Here is a 19,150-nt window from a genome sequence, read left to right as displayed (position 1 = left end):
AATTAATATGCTCACTCAGTTGTGCCTCACAAGTAATACAACAAATGATGTATTACCAGTTTGATCATATACCTAACGTTTAGAAATATAATTTCAAAATGGTCAGAGAAGAACAACATTGGCAGGGCAATTCAAGTGTAGCCAATATGCAGCAATAATGTATTGGGCCTGTAGCCTACTGCACAAACCTGATTGCTACAGAACTGTTTTTAATTGGTTAATGTTGCATAGGCTTATGTTTTTTTAAAGTCATGCAATAAAAACTCAGAAAGTGATCTTGACTCAGAAAAGGTTGGTGACCACTGATATAGACCATTCTTTGTGTCCAAACATCTAGCTAGCTATACTGAACAAAAATCTAAACGCAACATGTAAAGTGTTGGACCCATGTTTCATGAGATTAAATAAAAGATCCCAGAAATCTTCCATACGCAGAAAGAACTTATTTCTCAAAAATTGTGTGCACAAATTTGTTTACATCCCTGGCAGTGAGCATTTCTCTTTTGCAAAGATACTCCATCCACCTGACAGGTGTGACATATTAAGAAGCTGATTAAACAGCATGACCATTACACAGATGCACTTTGTGCTGGAGATAATTAAAGGCCACAAATGTGCAGTTATTATTATTTTACATTTTACCCATTTTTCTCCCCAATTTCATGGTATCCAATTGATAGTTACAGTCTTGTCCCATTGCTGCAACTCCCGTACGGACTCGGGAGAGGCGAATGTCAAGAGCCGTGCGTCCTCCGAAACACGATCCAGCCAAACCCCATTGCTTCTTGACACAATGCCCGCTTAACCCGGAAGCCAGCCGCACCAATGTGTCGGAAGAAACACTGTGCACCTGGCGACCGAGTCAGCGTGCACTGCGCCCAGCCCGCCACAGGAGTCACTAGTGTGCGATGGGACAAGGACATCTGTACCAGCCAAACCTTCCCCTCACACAGGCGACGCTGGGCCATTTGTGCGACCCATGGGTCTCTCAGTCGCGGCCCGGCTGTTACAGAGCCTGGACTCGAACCCAGAAACTCTAGTGGCACAGCACTGCGATGCAGTGCCTTAGACCACTGCTCCACTCGGGAGTTCCTAAAACGTGCAGTTTTATTCACACAACACAATGCCACAGATGTCTCAAGTTTTGAGGGAGTGTGCAGTTGCCATGCTGACTGCAGGAATGTCCACCAGAGCTGTTGCCAGATCCATTTATTTACCATAAACTGCCTCCAATGTAATTTGAGAGAATTTGGCAGTACGTCCAACCGGCCTCACAACCACAGAACATGTGTAACCACGCCAGCCCAGGACCTCCACATTCGACTTCTTCACCTGGGGGATCGTCTGAAACCAGCCACCCGGACAGCTGATGAAACTGGTGGGTTTGCACAACCAAAGAATGTCTGCACAAACTGTCAGAAACCGTCTCATGGAAGCTCATCAGCTTGTTCGTCATGCTCATCAGGGTCTTGACCTGACTGCTATTCGGCGTTGTAACCGACTTCTTCAATGGGCAAATGCTCACCTTCGATGACCACTGCCACACTGGAGAAGAGTAGACAGCGTGTGTGACGTCGTGTGGGTGAGCAGTTCAGCCCATGGTGGCGGTGGGGTTATGGTATGGGCAAGCATAAGCTACTGACAACGAACACAATTGCATTTTATCTATGGCAATTTGAATGCACAGAGATACCGTGTCGGGATCCTGAGGCCCATTGTCGTGCCATTCATCTGCCGCAATCACCATGTTTCAGCATGATAATGCATGGCCCCATGTCGCAAGGATCTGTACACAATTCCTGGAAGCTGAAATGTCCCAGTTCTTCCATGGCCTGCATACTCACCAGACATGTGAGTGGATCGACATTGAGCGACAGTGTGTTGCAGTTCCCACCAATATCCAGCAACTTCACATAGCCATTGAAGAGGAGTGCGACAGCATTCCACGGGCCACAATCAACAGCCTGATTGATCAACTCTATGTGAAGGAGATGTGTCACGCTGGACGAGGAAAATGGCAGTCACACCAGATACTGACTGGTTTTCTGATCCACGCCGCTACCTTTAAAAAAAAGATATCTGTGACCAACAGATGCATATCTGTATTCCCAGTCATTTGAAATCCACAGATTAAGGCCGAATGAATTTATTTTTTATGATTTGTTTCCTTATATGAACTGCGACTCAGGAAAATCTTTGAAATTGTTGCATGTTGCGTTTATATTTTTGTTCAGTGTATATCTTAACAAGAAAAGACATCACCCATGCGCAGGGATACTCAATACTCCCCCTATTGGTCCGTTCAAAGGAACACACTCTACTAGAGTATTTCACTGTTCTCTGCATACTCTCTCTCTCCATATATTTCTAAGCACTCGCGTTAATTTCCATCTCTCACACTCCACCTGTATGTTGATGTGGTATAATTTTCTTATGTGGAATGATTTTGTTGTGAGGCCCACATTTACTATAAATGACTCCTGTGCTAAAAACATCTGCTCAATGATTCAAGTATCCAATAAATATTACATAAACATTTAGGGTAGGATTCCTTTCTATCAGTAGTAGTCACTCACACACATACAGTGGGGAGAACAAGCATTTGATACACTGCTGATTTTGCAGGTTTTCCTACTTACAAAGCATGTAGAGGTCTGTAATTTTTATCATAGGTACACTTCAATTGTGAGAGACAGAATCTAAAACAAAAATACAGAAAATCACATTGTATGATTTTTAAATAGTTAATTTGCATTTTATTGCATGACATAAGTATTTGATCACCTACCAACCAGTAAGAATTCCATCTCTCACACACCTGTTTGGATTTTCTTTAAGTATCCCTCCTGTTCACCACTCATTACCTGTATTAACTGCACCTGTTTGAACTCGTTACCTGTATAAAAGACACCTGTCCACACACAGACTCCAACCTCTCCACAATGGCCAAGACCAGAGAGCTGTGTAAGGACATCAGGGATAAAATTGTGGACCTGCACAAGGCTAGGATGGGCTACAGGACAATAGGCAAGCAGCTTGGTGAGAAGGCAACAACTGTTGGCGCAATTATTAGAAAATGGAAGAAGTTCAAGATGACGGTCAATCACCCTCGGTCTGGGGCTCCATGCAAGATCTCACCTCGTGGGGCATCAATGATCATGAGGAAGGTGAGGGATCAGGCCAGAACTACACGGCAGGACCTGGTAAATGACCTGAAGAGAGCTGGGACCACAGTCTCAAAGAAAACCATTAGTAACACACTATGCCGTCATGGATTAAAATCCTGCAGCGCACGCAAGGTCCCCCTGCTCAAGCCAGCGCATGTCCAGGCCCGTCTGAAGTTTGTCAATGACCATCTGGATGATCCAGAGGAGGAATGGGAGAAGGTCATGTGGTCTGATGAGACAAAAATAGAGCTTTTTGGTCTAAACTCCACTCGCCGTGTTTAGAGGAAGAAGAAGGATGAGTACAACCCCAAGAAAACCATCCCAACCGTGAAGCATGGAGGTGGAAACATCATTCTTTGGGGATGCTTTTCTGAAAAGGGGACAGGACTACTGCACCATATTGAGGGGAGGATGGATGGGGCCATGTATCGCGAGATCTTGGCCAACAACCTCCTTCCCTCAGTAAGAGCATTGAAGATGGGTCGTGGCTGGGTCTTCCAGCATGACAACAACCTGAAACACACAGCCAGGGCAACTAAGGAGTGGCTCCGTAAGGAGCATCTCAAGCTCCTGGAGTGGCCTAGCCAGTCTCCAGACCTGAACCCAATAGAAAATCTTTAGAGGGAGCTGAAAGTCCGTATTGCCCAGCGACAGCCCCGAAACCTGAAGGATCTGGAGAAGGTCTGTATGAAGGAGTGGGCCAAAATCCCTGCTGCAGTGTGTGCAAACCTGGTCAAGAACTACAGGAAACGTATGATCTCTGTAATTGCAAACAAAGGTTTCTGTACCAAATATTAAGTTCTGCTTTTCAGATGTATCAAATACTTATGTCATGCAATAAAATGCAAATTAACAACTTAAAAATCATACAATGTGATTTTCTGGATTTTTGTTTTAGATTCTGTCTCTCACAGTTGAAGTGTACCTATGATAAAAATTACAGACCTCTACATGCTTTGTAAGTAGGAAAACCTGCAAAATCGGCAGTGTATCAAATACTTGTTCTCCCCGCTGTACGTAGACAAAAAACACAACTTAGTGCTAGGCTTTACCAGCTCATGTATGGTAGTGAAGACACCTTAAAGAAAATGCCCCAGATAAGCAGTGATGGTTGGAAACGGCCTGACTGTCTGACCCTGACAACTGTGTGTGTGTGTGTGTGTGTGTGTGTGTGTGTGTGTGTGTGTGTGTGTGTGTGTGTGTGTGTGTGTGTGTGTGTGTGTGTGTGTGTGTGTGTGTGTGTGTGTGTGTGTCTGTGTGTCTGTGTGTGTGTGTGTGTGTGTGTGTGTGTGTCTGTGTGTTTGTGTCTTTTAGGTGCCACAGCCTCTGCACGCAAGGAAGTAATCCGGAACAAGATCCGTGCCATTGGCAAGATGGCCAGGGTATTCTCTGTCCTCAGGTATTTATTGGGATTCATCGATGCATGTCTAGGTGTGCAGTTCCTGTCTATCTACAGTGCATTCGGGAAAGTATTCAGCCTTATTCTTAAATTGATTAAATGAATTAATCAATCTACATACAATATCCCATTATGACAAAGCGAGAGAAAAAAGTTACCTTTATTTACATAAGTATTCAGACCTTTTGCTATGAGACTCATTGTGTCGAGGCACAGATCTGGGGAAGTATACCAAAAAAACATTGCAGCATTGAAGGTCCCCAAGAACGCAGTGGCCTCCATCATTCTTAAATGGAATAAGTTTGGAAACACCAAGACTCTTCCTAGAGCTGGCCACCCAGCTAAACTGAGCAATGGGGGGAGAAGGGCCTTGGTCAGGGAGATGACCAGGAACCAGATGGTCACTCTGACAGAGCTCCAGAGTCCCTCTGTGGAGATGAGCTCCAGAGTCCCTCTGTGGAGATTGTCCAGAAGGACAACCATCTCTGCAGCACTCCACCAATCAGGCTTTTACGGTAGAGTGGCCAGGCAGAAGCCAGTCCTCAGTAAAAGGCACATGACAGCCCGCTTGGAGTTTATCAAAAGGCACCTAAAGACTCTCAGATCATGGTTTGATGAAACCAAGATGGAACTCTTTGGCCTGAATGCCAAGCGTCACTTCTGGAAGAAACCTAGCACCATCACTATGGTGAAGTATGGTGGTGGCAGAATCATGCTGTGGGGATGTTTTTCAGCGGCAGTGACTGGGAGACTAGTCAGGATCGAGGGAAAGATGAACGGAGCAAAGTACAGAGCGATCTTTGATGAAAACCTGCTCCAGAGCGCTCAGTACCTCAGACTGGGGTGAAGGTGCACCTTCCAATGTGACAATGACTCCAAGCACACGGCCAAGACAACGCAGGAGTGGCTTCGGGACAAGTCTCTGAATGTCCTTGAGTGGCCCAGCCAGAGCCCAGACCCGATCAAACATCTCTGGAGAGACCTGACAATAGCTGTGCAGCGATGCTCCCCATCCAACCTGACAGAGCTTGAGAGGATCTGCAGAGAAGAATGGGAGAAACTCTCCAAATACAGGTGTACCAAGCTTGTAGCGTCATACCCAGAAGACTCAAGGTTGTAATCGCTGCAAAAGGTGCTTCAACAAAGTACTGAGTAAAGGGTGTGATTACTTATGTAAATGTGATATTTCATATTTTTGCAAACATTTCTAAAAATGTGTTTTTGCTTTGTCATAATGGGGTATTGTGTGTAGATTGATCAAATCAAAAATCAAATCAAAAATAGCCCTTCGTACATCAGCTGATATCTCAAAGTGCTGTACAGAAACCCAGCCTAAAACCCCAAACAGCAAGCAATGCAGGTGTAGAAGCACGGTGGCTAGGAAAAACTCCCTAGAAAGGCCAAAACCTAGGAAGAAACCTAGAGAGGAACCAGGCTATGTGGGGTGGCCAGTCCTCTTCTGGCTGTGCCGGGTGGATATTATAACAGAACATGGCCAAGATGTTGAAATGTTCATAAATGACCAGCATGGTCGTATAGTAATAAGGCAGAACAGTTGAAACTGGAGCAGCAGCACGGTCAGGTGGACTGGGGACAGCAAGGAGTCATCATGTCAGGTAGTCCTGGGGCATGGTCCAGAGCTCAGGTCCTCAGAGAGAGAGAGAGAGAGAGAGAGAGAGAGAGAGAGAGAGAGAGAGAGAGAGAGAGAGAGAGAGAGAGAGAGAGAGAGAGAGAGAGAGAGAGAGAGAGAGAGAGAGAGAGAGAGAGAGAGAGAGAGAGAGAGAGAGAGAGAGAGAGAGAGAGAGAGAGAGAGAGAGAGAGAGAGAGAGAGAGAGAGAGAGAGAGAGAGAGAGAGAGAGAGAGAGAGAGAGAGAGAGAGAGAGAGAGAGAGAGAGAGAGAGAGAGAGAGAGAGAGAGAGAGAGAATAGGACAGGAGAGGTACTCCAGATATAACAAACTGACCCTAGCCCCCGACACATTAACTACTGCAGCATAAATACTGGAGGCTGAGACAGGAGGGGTCAGGAGACACTGTGGCCCCATCCGAGGACGCACCCATACAGGGCCAAACAGGAAGGATATAACCCCACCCACTTTGCCAAAGCACAGCCCCCACACCACTAGAGGGATATCTTCAACCACCAACTTACCATCCTGAGACAAGGCTGAGTATAGCCCACAAAGAACTCCGCCATGGCACAACCCAAGGGGGGGCGCCATCCCAGACAGGATGACCACATCAGTGAATCAACCCACTCAGGTGACGCACCCCTTCCAGGGACGGCAAGAGAGGGCCCCAGTAAGCCAGTGACTCAGCCCTGTAATAGGGTTAGAGGCAGAGAATCCCAGTGGGAAGAGGGGAACCGGCCAGGCAGAGACAGCAAGGGCGGTTCGTTGCTCCAGAGCCTTTCCGTTCACCTTCCCACTCCTGGGCCAGACTACACTCAATCATATGACCCACTGAAGAGATAAGTCTTCAGTAAGGACTTGAAGGTTGAGACCGAGTTTGCGTCTCTGACATGGGTAGGCAGACCGTTCCATAAAAATTGAGCTCTATAGGAGAAAGCCCTGCCTCCAGCTGTTTGCTTAGAAATTCTAGGGACAATTAGGAGGCCTGCGTCTTGTGACCGTAGCGTACATGTAGGTATGTACGGCAGGACCAAATCAGAGAGATAGGTAGGAGCAAGCCCATGTAATGCTTTGTAGGTTAGCAGTAAAACCTTGAAATCAGCCCTTGCTTTGACAGGAAGCCAGTGTAGAGAGGCTAGCACTGGAGTAATATGATCAAATTTTTTGGTTCTAGTCAGAATTCGAGCAGCTGTATTTAGTACTAACTGAAGTTTATTTAGTGCTTTATCCGGGTAGCCGGAAAGTAGAGCATTGCAGTAGTCTAACCTAGAAGTGACAAAAGCATGGATTCATTTTTCTGCATCATTTTTGGACAGAAAGTTTCTGATTTTTGCAATGTTACGTAGATGGAAAAAAGCTGTCCTTGAAATGGTCTTGATATGTTCTTCAAAAGAGAGATCAGGGTCCAGAGTAACGCCGAGGTCCTTCACAGTTTTATTTGAGACGACTGTACAACCATTAAGACTAATGGTCGGATTCAACAGAAGATCTCTTTGTTTCTTGGGACCTAGAACAAGCATCTCTGTTTTGTCCGAGTTTAAAAGTAGAATGTTTGCAGCCATCCACTTCCTTATGTCTGAAACACATGCTTCTAGCAAGGGCAATTTTGGGGCTTCACCATGTTTCATTGAAATGTACAGCTGTGTGTCATCCGCATAGCAGTGAAAGTTAAGGGATGTGACAACATGTGTGTCAATTGGAGGTGTACCTGTGGATGTATTTCAAGGCCTACCTTCAAACTCAGTGCCTCTTTGCTTGACATCATGGGAAAATAAAAAGAAATCAGCCAAGACCTCAGAGAAAAAATTGTGGATCTCCACAATTCTGGTTCATCCTTGGGAGCAATTTGCAAATGCCGGAAGTTACCATATTCATCTGTACAAACAATAGTACCAAGTATAAACACAATGGGACCACACAGCCGGCATACCGCTCAGGAAGGAGACGCGTTCTGTCTCCTAGAGGTGAACGTACTTTGGTGAGAAAAGTGCAAATCAACCCCAGAACAACAGCAAAGGACCTTGTGAAGATGCTGGAGGAAATGGGTACAAAAGTCTCTATATCCACAGTAAAATGAGTCCTATAGCGACATTACCTGAAAGGCCGCTCAGCAAGGAAGAAGCCACTGCTCCAAAACCGCCATAAAAAAGCCAGACTACAGTTTGCAACTGCACATGGGAACAAAGATCGTACTTTTTGGAGAAATGTCCTCTGGTCTGGTGAAGGAAAAATAGAACTGTTTGGCCATAATGACCATCGTTATGTTTTGAAGGAATAGGTGGAGGCTTGCAAGCTGAAGAACACCATCCCAACCGTGAAGCACAGGGGTGGCAGCATCATGTTGTGGGGGTGCTTTGCTGCAGGGGGGACTGGTGCACTTCACACAATAGATGGCATCATGAGGACGGAAAATTATGTGGATCTATTGAAGCAGCATCTCAAGACATCAGTCAGGCTTGGTCACAAATGTGTCTTCCAAATGGACAATGACCCCAAGCATACTTCCAAAGTTGTGGCAAATTGCCTTAAGGACAACAAAGTCAAGGTATTGGAGTGGCCATCACAATGCCCTGACCTCAATCCTACAGAAAATGTGTGGGCAGAACTGAAAAAGCGTGTGTGAGCAAGGAGGCCTAGAAACCTAATTCAGGTACACCAGCCCTGTCAGGAGGAATGGGCGAAAATTCACCCAACTTATTGTGGGAAGCTTGCGGAGGCTACCCGACATGTTTGACCCAAGGTAAACATTTTAAAGGCAATGCTACCAAAATCTCATTGAGTGCATGTAAACTTCTGACCCACTGGGAATGTGATGAAGAAAATAAAAGCTGAAATAAATCATTCTCACATTCTTAAAATAAAGTGTTGAGCCGAACTGACCTTAGACAGGGAATTTTTTACGGGATTAAATGTCAGGAATTGTGAAAAACTGCGTTTAAAATGTATTTGGCTAAGGTGTATGTAAACTTCCGACAACAACTGTATATACTAGGCGGTGTCAGAGGAAGGCCCAACAAATTGTCCAAGACTCCAGTCACCCATGTCATAGACTGTTCTCTCTGCTACCGCACGGCAAATGGTACCGGAGTGCCAAGTCTAGGACCAAAAGGCTCCTTAACAGCTTCCACCTACAAGCCATAACACTACTGAACAACTCAACTAATCAAATGGCCACCCGGACTATTTACTTTGATTACTCCCCCCTTTTGTTTTCATACTGCTACTACTCGCTGTTTATTATCTATGCATAGTCACTACTTCTTGAACTGCATTGTTGGTTAAGGGCTTGTAAGTAAGCATTTCACGTTAAGGTTGTATTTGGCGCATGTGACAAATACGATTTGATTTGAATTGAATTAGGCTTCATTGAAAACCTTTTATCATGGGCCAAAATTCTTGATGTATTACTAATTGGCATGGCGCGTCGACCAACCTCGTCCCCAATTATCTCTTAAAGTAACTGTCCAGTGAAATTCTCACTTTTAAAAGGTAATATTCTGTTGTTGACTCATCCTATGCACGTATTTATGGCCAGAGCCTAAATTGGAGAAGAAACACCTCAAACTTGTATCTCAAACAGACTGTTTCAAACATGATGTCATGTTGGCTCATTGGCTGAGCTGGCCAATCAGCGGTCTACTCGAATGAATATTTTGAATGACTGGTATACGCCCACACCATTCTGTTGTTGGGGTACGCTTACAACATTCAAACACAGGAAATCTGCTTTTTAAACAACTTAATTACCATTTTTTGTATGGGAAACTATTTCACTCAAATGTTTATTAATTATAGGTCATATTTCATAGAAATCTTGAAACACTGGACAGTTACTTTTTAAATAGTGAAAAGCTCTTCCTGTGTCTCAACTCTTCCTGTTCGGTGCTCCTTTTTCTGTTTAACCTCTCACTTCATGGTTCAACTCCCAATAGATAATAATAATAATTTATTAAACTTTTATAGCACTATTCATTAAATAAAGGCATTTCAAAGTGATGTCAAGCAACAACAACAGCAAAAAAAACAAGCAATTCAAAAACAACATCCTGAATCATCGTGGTCAAGAGACTGAACGCTGAGAAAATTCATGGATGATTGTCATTTTATTGAGCTAATTAAACATTGAGCTAATAAACAGCTTCATGGTTAGTTGAATCCAGTTCCATTTCTTTGTTTGTTGTCCCTGCAGGGAGGAGAGTGAGAGTGTGTTGACACTGAAAGGGCTGACCCCCACCGGCATGCTGCCCAGTGGAGTGCTGTCCGGAGGCAAGGAGAAGCTCCAGAATGGTACGCCGCACAACACACACCCTGGACCTCCATGTCTAGTCCACAACACCCCTCACACTCCCCAGGCCACCGTGTTCCGCCCCCATCAATACACACTTATAAAAATATTTAATTAGCAATGCATCTACCTCAAAGACAAGCAGATACCTGATACTTATTTCACTATTTTTTTTTCTCTCAGGGCATTTTCTCTTAAACCCGGTATATTTCTTTACGACTTTTATGTCATAGAACACAGTTGCAGCAGTGGGAAATACAATGTAACTATCTGTAGTCAATATAAGCATTACTGCAGCAAGGTTACCCTAGAATAAGCTAATATCTAAGTACTGCAAAGCGTGGCCCCTTTCTCTGATGTTGGTTTTAGATAATACCGTCATAAAATGTTAGAAGTTTTTCGCCATTGTCTCTTTTAATGCTGTCTTGCTTTCCTTACCCCCCCCCCTCTCCACCTTCCTCTCTGAAATCTACTGGTTATATCTCAAATATTGTCTCTGTCTTCTTCTTTCTCCTCTTTCCCTAGAAACCACAGGTATAATCTGTTGTGCAAGTATTGTGTCAGCAGTGTTTTGTGAGAATATTGTAGAATTCACCCTCCCATGTTGAATTCCAAACACTCCCAAAAACAGTCTGACGATCGATCAATCTCCTTTACGTGACAGACTAGCATTATAAGATGCTTTTCCACAGGGAAGACATTTCTTCCAAAGATGACAAGTGGAATTGAATAATCTACCGACGGAATCAGGCTATAACATAGACAATTTAGAATTTGAATTTATTTTAAATAGAACAAAATCATGTCCTTTGATTTGACAAATTTGAAGTGATTTTTAAGATGTCAGGGAAGGCTAGGTACCGAGTAAGATGCAAAGGATGAATTGGAATTGACATAAACAACCGTGTATGAAAGGGGATACATATTATCTACCTTGTCACCCACAAACAAGGCAGAAATCCAAAGAACTTCATTCTCCTCTCTTTGGTTCTCTTGGTCAGTTTAAGTCTCCTCTATCAGTTGTTTTAAGCCTACAGTGAATTTAAGTCATGTTTTCGATCCTCTACTGCTCTGAACCGTCGACATCTATTTCTGGGTTCACTTCTCCCGAAGTTTACCACAGAAATGCTACATGTTTGCCTTATAAACAGTAGTCTATAACTCTATCTCTCTCTCCCACACACACACACACACACACACACACACACACACAAACCACACATTGTTGATTCCGACTGCATAGGGGCAACCATGTACAGTAGTTCCCAGTGATGCAACGATGGGCCAAAGCCATCCAATGGAGATGCAGTAGCGAGGAGGAGCCATGTTGGGAGGCAGAGTGACGTTCAAAGAGATTTTCTGTCGCAGCATTGGTAGAATCACAGCTCGCCATAGGCTCCTATTGTTCAGACAGTCTCCAATGTGCTTCTACCGCAATGTTGTGCAATCCATCAACCACTTGGTTTCTTTTGGACCTCCTTGTAGCTTTCCTGTGTGTGTACGTCGCTCTTGTGCATTATGTATCGTACCTCCATATCCACATCGACCTGTTCAAGTTGTAGAGCTGTAGCCGCTAAGTATCATTTGCAGTCCCACCCGAGCCCATTTTTTTTTCTCTTTGTGCACCACCTGAGTACAGAGTCATTTCCGTATTTCTGGTGATAAGTGTTTGATGATAAGTATTGCTATAGAACAGAAGGATTTGTACGGTAAGTGGTAAGTGCATCAAAATATTCCCACGGTGTGTTTTTTAAAGGTGCATCTGCTCTTTCGCCGGTTCGTGTCAAAAGACGCGGCTGCGCTACAGTTCATGATAGCTTGTAGCCTATGTTTCCAGAGAACATTCTTCTTTTCTTTTATCTGAGCTCGGTTGTTCAGCTGCAGCCGCATTTATGACTTTGGCAGAGTTGTTTCTGTTCTCACCCACACGTCTACATGTACTGTAGCCTAACTCCTGTTAAACACCGATCATATGTCACCCCCCCCCCAACTCTGCTCCAGTGTGTAGTTTGTTGAGTGAGGATACATCAGACAGATATTCACATTCACCCCTTTGATAATCATCAATCCTCTCCAGTCCTACTTGTCACGGCATCCCCCTCCCCGACATCCATTTTCTATAGCCGTCCAGCACCGCTTCTTGTCCCTTTGTCAGATACGGGTGCCGTTTTTACCAAGCTCAAAATACCAGCACACCACACATTTGTGTACAATGGGTATTTGACTGGCTCCATTCTGTCTGTCACCTTTTTGGTTAACTACCCCCTTCCTTCTTTGTCTGTCTTAACACACCCGCTTGATTCCTGCTCCTCCTCCCATGAGTGTCCTCTGTCCGAAAAACACAGGGAGTTTTTTTGTTTTTAACATTGTTGTCTTTGCATTGGCTCTCTCTTTTTGCTGCTCATTGACCGGTTCCTGGGAAAAAACCAAATGAATTCCTCGCTGGTCACCCTTCTTCTCATTCGTTTTGCAACCCCCGTCTTCTTCTCTTCAGCTACTATTGAGGCTATTGAGGCAGACGAAGGTAACTAGGCCGGCGGCCCTCTCTGTTGCTTCTTACCGCAATAGACAGGGGCCCCCGCCTGCTGCGTTTTCATCCATCTCGCCGTAGCTTGTTACAGAGTGTGTTGGGTGTTTGAGCTAACAAATTGTGGCATAATAATTAACCCCCCAAAAAAAAAGGGGGAGAGTACAGAAAAGCCACACTTGTTTCAAAGGTGAACAAAGATCATATCACTGTTGAACAAAGATCATATCACTGCTGAACAAAGATCATACTAGGCAGATAGCATTAAATGCATTACTTTTCTTTTCACCTGCTAGGATATAGCCACCCTCCCCTCCCTCCCACCGACAAGGTTTTCAGCTTAATCTGTATGTACATTGTTTTGCAGTATCCCCTCCACTAAGTAGTGTCCACTCATACGTTTGTCTGAAAAACAACAGCACTCAGCAGGATATTATGTCACACCTGTGACTTCATACAACACCCCATGCCCCTACACCAACTCATCCACCCACTCAGTCTTCCTAAGAAAGACCGATCTGATTGTCCCCCTTTGAAACAACTAATACAGTTGTGCTTTGTCTTGGCACTAATATACGTGAGATAGAAACAAATCAGAACAAAATTTGCTTTTCCAACAGAGGCTTTGAAAGCCAAATTGGCCTCCAACTCCAAAAAGAAAATGGGCAAATAGCGATTTGCTAGCTAGCTGCTATTTAAGTTGGAATTGTTCAGCGACTCCTCATAAGCGCCCCCTAGAGGATGACGTGCATCAGTGACGAGACTCTTTTAGCTTATTTTTCCATGTGGTTCCTCTGTGGGCCTGCTGTGTCCTGTTCTCTTTGTTGAGCTGCTAATAACCTGTGTCTGACCTGTACTATGCAGCAACACAAACTGCAAGACCCATCAGCCCCCTCTCTCCACACCCATAATTTAATAATATCGCTAATTCCTCCCAAATTGTTCTGATCCAGAAAAAGGATATCCTGAAAATGTAACTGCTGACTACCATTATAGCCCCCTTGCCCCTTAGTAATTTGTTGCATGTTCTGAGCAGGCTTAACAAGTGGTTAGCAACAAGTACCTTTTGTAGTAGTGTTTATGCATGTGAGCGTAGTCTCACTGTTGTAGTACTTTTTCTGTGGTATACTGTATGTTTCAGTGTATGTGGGCCCCACTCTCTATTTTCCATTCATTTTTCTCTTTTCCATTTCCTTGGTCCTTTTGTTTTGTTTGTGTAGTACAGTGGTGGGGTGGTCTGGTCCTGGGGGTCCTCAGGTGTTTTCAATTGTGCCTTTTTGAAATATGCAGTCAAGTATCTTCAGGTTTATTTTTTGATAGAGCATCAGTTGCAAAATGTTGTTTTTACAGTTTCTTTTTCTTTTTTTTACACTATTTACTTCCATGTTCACTTTCACACTGAATAATTTGCACATGTATTTTCCCCTAAATGCTTAATTTCATCTCATAATTGACTTACATACACTACTGGTCAAAAGTTTTAGAACACCTACTCATTCAAGGGTTTTTCTTTATTTTTGCTATTTTCTACACTGTAGAATAATAGTGAAGACATCAAAACTATGAAATAACACATATGGAATCATGTAGTAACCAAAAAAGTGTTAAACAAATCAAAATCTATTTTATATTTGAGATTCATCAAATAGCCACCCTGTGCCTTGTTGACAGCTTTGCACACTCTTGGCATTATCTCAACCAGCTTCTTAAGTAGTCACCTGGAATGCATTTCAATTAACAGGTGTGCCTTCTTAAAAGTTAATTTGTTGAATGTATTTGCTTTTTAATGTGTTTTAGCCTATCAGTTTTGTTGTGACAAGGTGGGTGGGGGAGGGTACACAGAAGATAGCCCTATTTGGTAAAAGACCAAATCCATATTATGGCAAGAACAGCTCAAATAAGCAAAGAGAAACGACAGTCCATCATTACTTTAAGACATGAAGGTCAGTCAATATGGAACATTTCAAGAACATTGAAAGTTTCTTCAAGTGCAGTCGCAAAAACCATCAAGTGCTATGATGAAACTGGCTCTCATGAGGACCGCCACAGGAATGGACAACCCAGAGTTACCTCTGCTGCAGAAGATAAGTTAATTTAGAGTTACCAGCCTCAGAAATTGCAGCCCAAATAAATGGTTTGCAGAGTTCAAGTAACAGACACATCTCAACGTCAACTTTCAAACGAGACTGTGAATCAGGCCTTCATGGTTCTTGGGCCAAGAAACACGAGCAATGGACATTAGACCGGTGGAAATTTGTCCTTTGGTCTGGTCCAAATTTGAGATTTTTGGTTCCAACCGACGTATCTTTGTGAGACGCGGTGTGGGTGAACGGATGATCTCCAAATGTGTATTTCCCACCGTAAAGCATGGAGGGAAAAAGTGTTATGGTGTGGGGGTGCTTTGCTGGTGACACTGTCTGTCATTTTATTTAGAATTCAAGGCACACTTAAGCAGCTTGGCTACCACAGCTTTCTGCAGCGATACGCCATCCCATCTGGTTTGCGCTTAGGGGGACTATCCTTTGTTTTTCAACAGGACCATGACCCAACACACCTCCAGGCTGTATAAGGGCTATTTGACCAAGAAGTAGAGTGATGGAGCGCTGCATCAGATGACCTGGCCTCCACAATCCCCCGACCTCAACCAAATTGAGATGGTTTGGGATGAGTTGGACTGCAGAGTGAAGGAAAAGCAGCCAACAAGTGCTTGACATATGTGGGAACTCCTTCAAGACTGTTGGACAAGCATTCCAGGTGAAGCTGGTTGAGAGAATGCCAAGAGTGTGCAAAGCTGTCATCAAGGCAAAGGGTGGCTATTTGAATAGTCTTAAATATAAAATGTATTTTGATTTGTTTAACACTTTTTTGGTTACTACATGATTCCATGTGTTATTTCATAGTTTGATGTCTTCATTATTATTCTACAATGTAGAAAATAGTAAAAAATAAAGAAAAACCCTTGAATGAGTAGGTGTTCTAAAACCTTTGGCCAGGAGTGTACATACTTTTCTGCTTGTGAGTTAATTATGTGATATATCAGCAGTGCTTTTACTTTTGTAAATATTTCCTGGTACAATGAAAACCTATTTACCTCCAGCACCAGACATACCCTCTTCAGTAGGATTATGTAATCCATTTGTCTTTCGGGTTATATAATTACGATAATATGGTAATTGGTGTTGATATTGTGTTGTCATTTACTCTGATGAATTGTTCATATTGATTGTGTTATACTTCTCTAATGTCTTCAAAAGGCAGAATGAACACTACATGGGATGGCTCATACCTATGATATTACAAGATGAGAATAAAAATAGATAGAATTTATCATTTAAGTGTTCAAAATGTCTCTGCATGAAGAAGTTAAGTTATATACATACTTATAAATACACGCACCCAACTTGTATTCTTACTGTAGTTGTTTCTAGGAAAACACTAAGCAGATGAAATGCACATTGGCGTGATACTATTGAGAGAAGCATAGTATAGAAATATATTTTTCTCACAAATAACTATATTGTTAAAATGTCGATGCTGTGGTTTCTGTGGGTTGGTCTACTAAGCCTCTGCTATGCTAACAACCATCAAGGGATTTTTCCATTCAGTGCAATGGTTTATATAGTCAACCATTTCAGACAAATGGATTTTTATTCGTTGTATGGAATTCATTATTTTGTCATCACATGACTTGATTGCTATCACTATTAATTATTGACTCTGAACAAAACCAAAGGCAACCCAAACACACTGATGTGTGTTTGTGCTTCTGAACCAGAAATAAGTAACCTTATTAAATATTGTACATGTCTTTTCTACTTCTCTCCTCTAAATCACCCATTCCCTCCATTTTCCCCTCTCCATCCCTCCATCCTCCAGCCATCAAGGGCTTCTCGCCCCAGCACAAAATCACCAGCTTTGCGGAGGCCAAGGGCCTGGACCGCATCAACGAGCGGATGCCCCCGAGGCGGGACGGCCTCCCCTCAGACGCCAGCCTCAACTCCCTCAACAAGGCTCTGTCCTCGGAGACCAATGGCACAGACGCCAAGGACAGCAGCAACATCCAGTGAAGGGGCACGCTCCACCACGGCTGGTGGTGGCAGTCTGTGGCGACCAGGGTGGGTCGAACTACGGAAAGTTATCGCTCGTTCACTTTTTCAGGCCCTTGGCCTCCTCGAAGCTGGTGATGACGTGCTTGATTCTGAGACGAGAGAGAGAGAGAGAGAGAGAGAGAGAGAGAGAGAGAGAGAGAGCGAGAGCGAGAGAGAGAGAGAGAGAGAGAGAGAGAGCGAGAGAGAATTTATGAAAGCCCCTAGCTCATTTTACTGCAGGGCTCTCCAACCCTGTTCCTGAAAAGCTACCCTCCTGTAGATTTTCACTCCAACCCCAGTTGTAACTACTATAACCTGATTCAGCTTATCAACCAGCTAATTATTAGAATCAGGTACACTTGATTAGGGTTGCAGTGAAAACCTACAGGACGGTTGCTCTCCAGGAACAGGGTTGGAGAGCCCGGTTTTACTGGATATGGACATTTTGTGTAACTTCTTACTAACTATTGTACGTTTACAAAATACAGCACTAAAAAGGGCAAAACATAAAAAAACATGTTTTTAACATATAAGGGTGTACAAATTAAGTAAGGACTATTTATTAATAACTTTTTTTGCTACTCTTATAAAATAGCTCTGAAATAAATTAGGCAGTCTTAAAAAGAATGTTGCAACATTGTTTAAATGCCCCAAAAAGTTAAAGTTTTATGGTTTTGTACAGATTATGCTTACCTCAGGTTCATTTGGTGTGTGCTTTTGACCCAGATTTCTGGAAAATGGCAAATTATTACCTTGGTGATGAATACCTATTTTTTGGGAGTTTCATAACTGGAATTTACATTTATATATTATTTGCAAATATGTTTTTGTTGTTTTTTGGGAATATAGATTTTATTGTGGCTTGCTGGAATTCTGTGTGTTCATTTTTCTCTTTTTAAAGTATTGCGAACAAAGTAAACATAAAGAACCTATATTGTGTAAAAAAAAAAAAATCACCTGAAAGTGTCTGCCTATGCATGTTTTATAAAATGAAACAAAGGATTGGATAAATGAATTGAATGCCTTGGCTACGGAGGCCTGTTTTTAAATGTAGTGCGCTTAGTGAATATATACTGGAAACGTATATCGGCATTCATTAAATTAACACCATGATAATGCTTTATATGCCTTCAACTTCTTTTATAATTGAAACATTTAACTATCTGAGATGGAAAAGGAATCATATTTTTAACATGCACTTGTAAGTGCACATAGTCAGATTTAGCATGTTTGACCATTCTTGTGAGGTTTGTGGTTACATGTGGAACTCAAAATGCATGATAACTGTTAGTGCCATATAACGGGTTAGAAATGTTTGTTCTGTTTTGTAAACGTGCCACAGAAAGTGTAATTTAATTACTATTATTAATAATGTTATTATTATTATTTGGAACTCTGCTTTGTATATCAGTTACAGGTTTGTTACTGCTTAATACTTTAAGATAAAACAAAAAAAAGTTGTTTTTTTTAAAACTGCTTAAGTGCCCAAGTAATTCACTACACGACATAAAGCCTTGCTTTTGTAATTTAACTTCAAACCAGTTGGCAGATGAAGCATGCACTCAACTATGAAAAAGTATTTTATATTACTGTTTAATAAAAAATGTGCATGTATTTCAACTTAAATGAAACTGTTTATTTGTGTGTGGTATATTCCTATTCTCAGATTTCAAGTCAATGTAAACATAAAAAATAAAAAATGTATTACATCCTAAATATATACACTTTTGGAAATGTTTTAATGATGATTACATGGTGTACGCCAAAACATTCATAATGAGCTTTTCATAAATTATTATATAAAGATACTATTTATTTCATAAATTGGATTTCATAGCTGCCTCCCAAAAAGCATGTATCTCTCTAGTCACTGGAACTTAAGAGTCTTGGCTTAAAGGAGAATTCTGCTTTTTACAACCAAATCTCAATTTTTGATGTAAATGGGACTTTGATGTAGCTGTTCCATTATTAGTAGCCATATTATAAGTTCAATATTTGCAAAACAACCAGTTTTCATAACTTCATAACTCTAAATGTTCTTATAATTTTTGTCCA

The 19,150-nt window shown here is 42.5% G+C and overlaps 1 protein-coding gene across 6 annotated transcripts in view; it reads left to right on the top strand.

Moving 5' to 3' along the window:
* LOC112261010 (serine/threonine-protein phosphatase 2B catalytic subunit alpha isoform) overlaps positions 1-18,815 on the top strand; it is a 95,871-nt gene extending 77,056 nt beyond the window's left edge. For 2 of the 6 annotated variants that reach the window (XM_042328424.1, XM_042328426.1), the window contains 5 exons: positions 4,482-4,566; positions 10,385-10,482; positions 11,006-11,014; positions 12,975-13,004; positions 16,884-18,815. In XM_042328424.1, the coding sequence (XP_042184358.1) occupies positions 4,482-4,566; positions 10,385-10,482; positions 11,006-11,014; positions 12,975-13,004; positions 16,884-17,074 (413 nt within the window). In that variant the 3' untranslated portion in view covers positions 17,075-18,815. The remainder of the gene's footprint in view (positions 1-4,481; positions 4,567-10,384; positions 10,483-11,005; positions 11,015-12,974; positions 13,005-16,883) is intronic. The other 4 variants (XM_042328425.1, XM_042328427.1, XM_042328429.1 and 1 more) reach the window with 2 other exon arrangements.
* The last annotated feature ends 335 nt before the right edge of the window (positions 18,816-19,150 follow it).

This window comes from Oncorhynchus tshawytscha, linkage group LG10, assembly GCF_018296145.1.
Source record: "Oncorhynchus tshawytscha isolate Ot180627B linkage group LG10, Otsh_v2.0, whole genome shotgun sequence".
Classification (NCBI taxonomy): Eukaryota; Metazoa; Chordata; class Actinopteri; order Salmoniformes; family Salmonidae; genus Oncorhynchus; species Oncorhynchus tshawytscha.
This window is presented reverse-complemented; position numbering and strand designations above follow the sequence as displayed.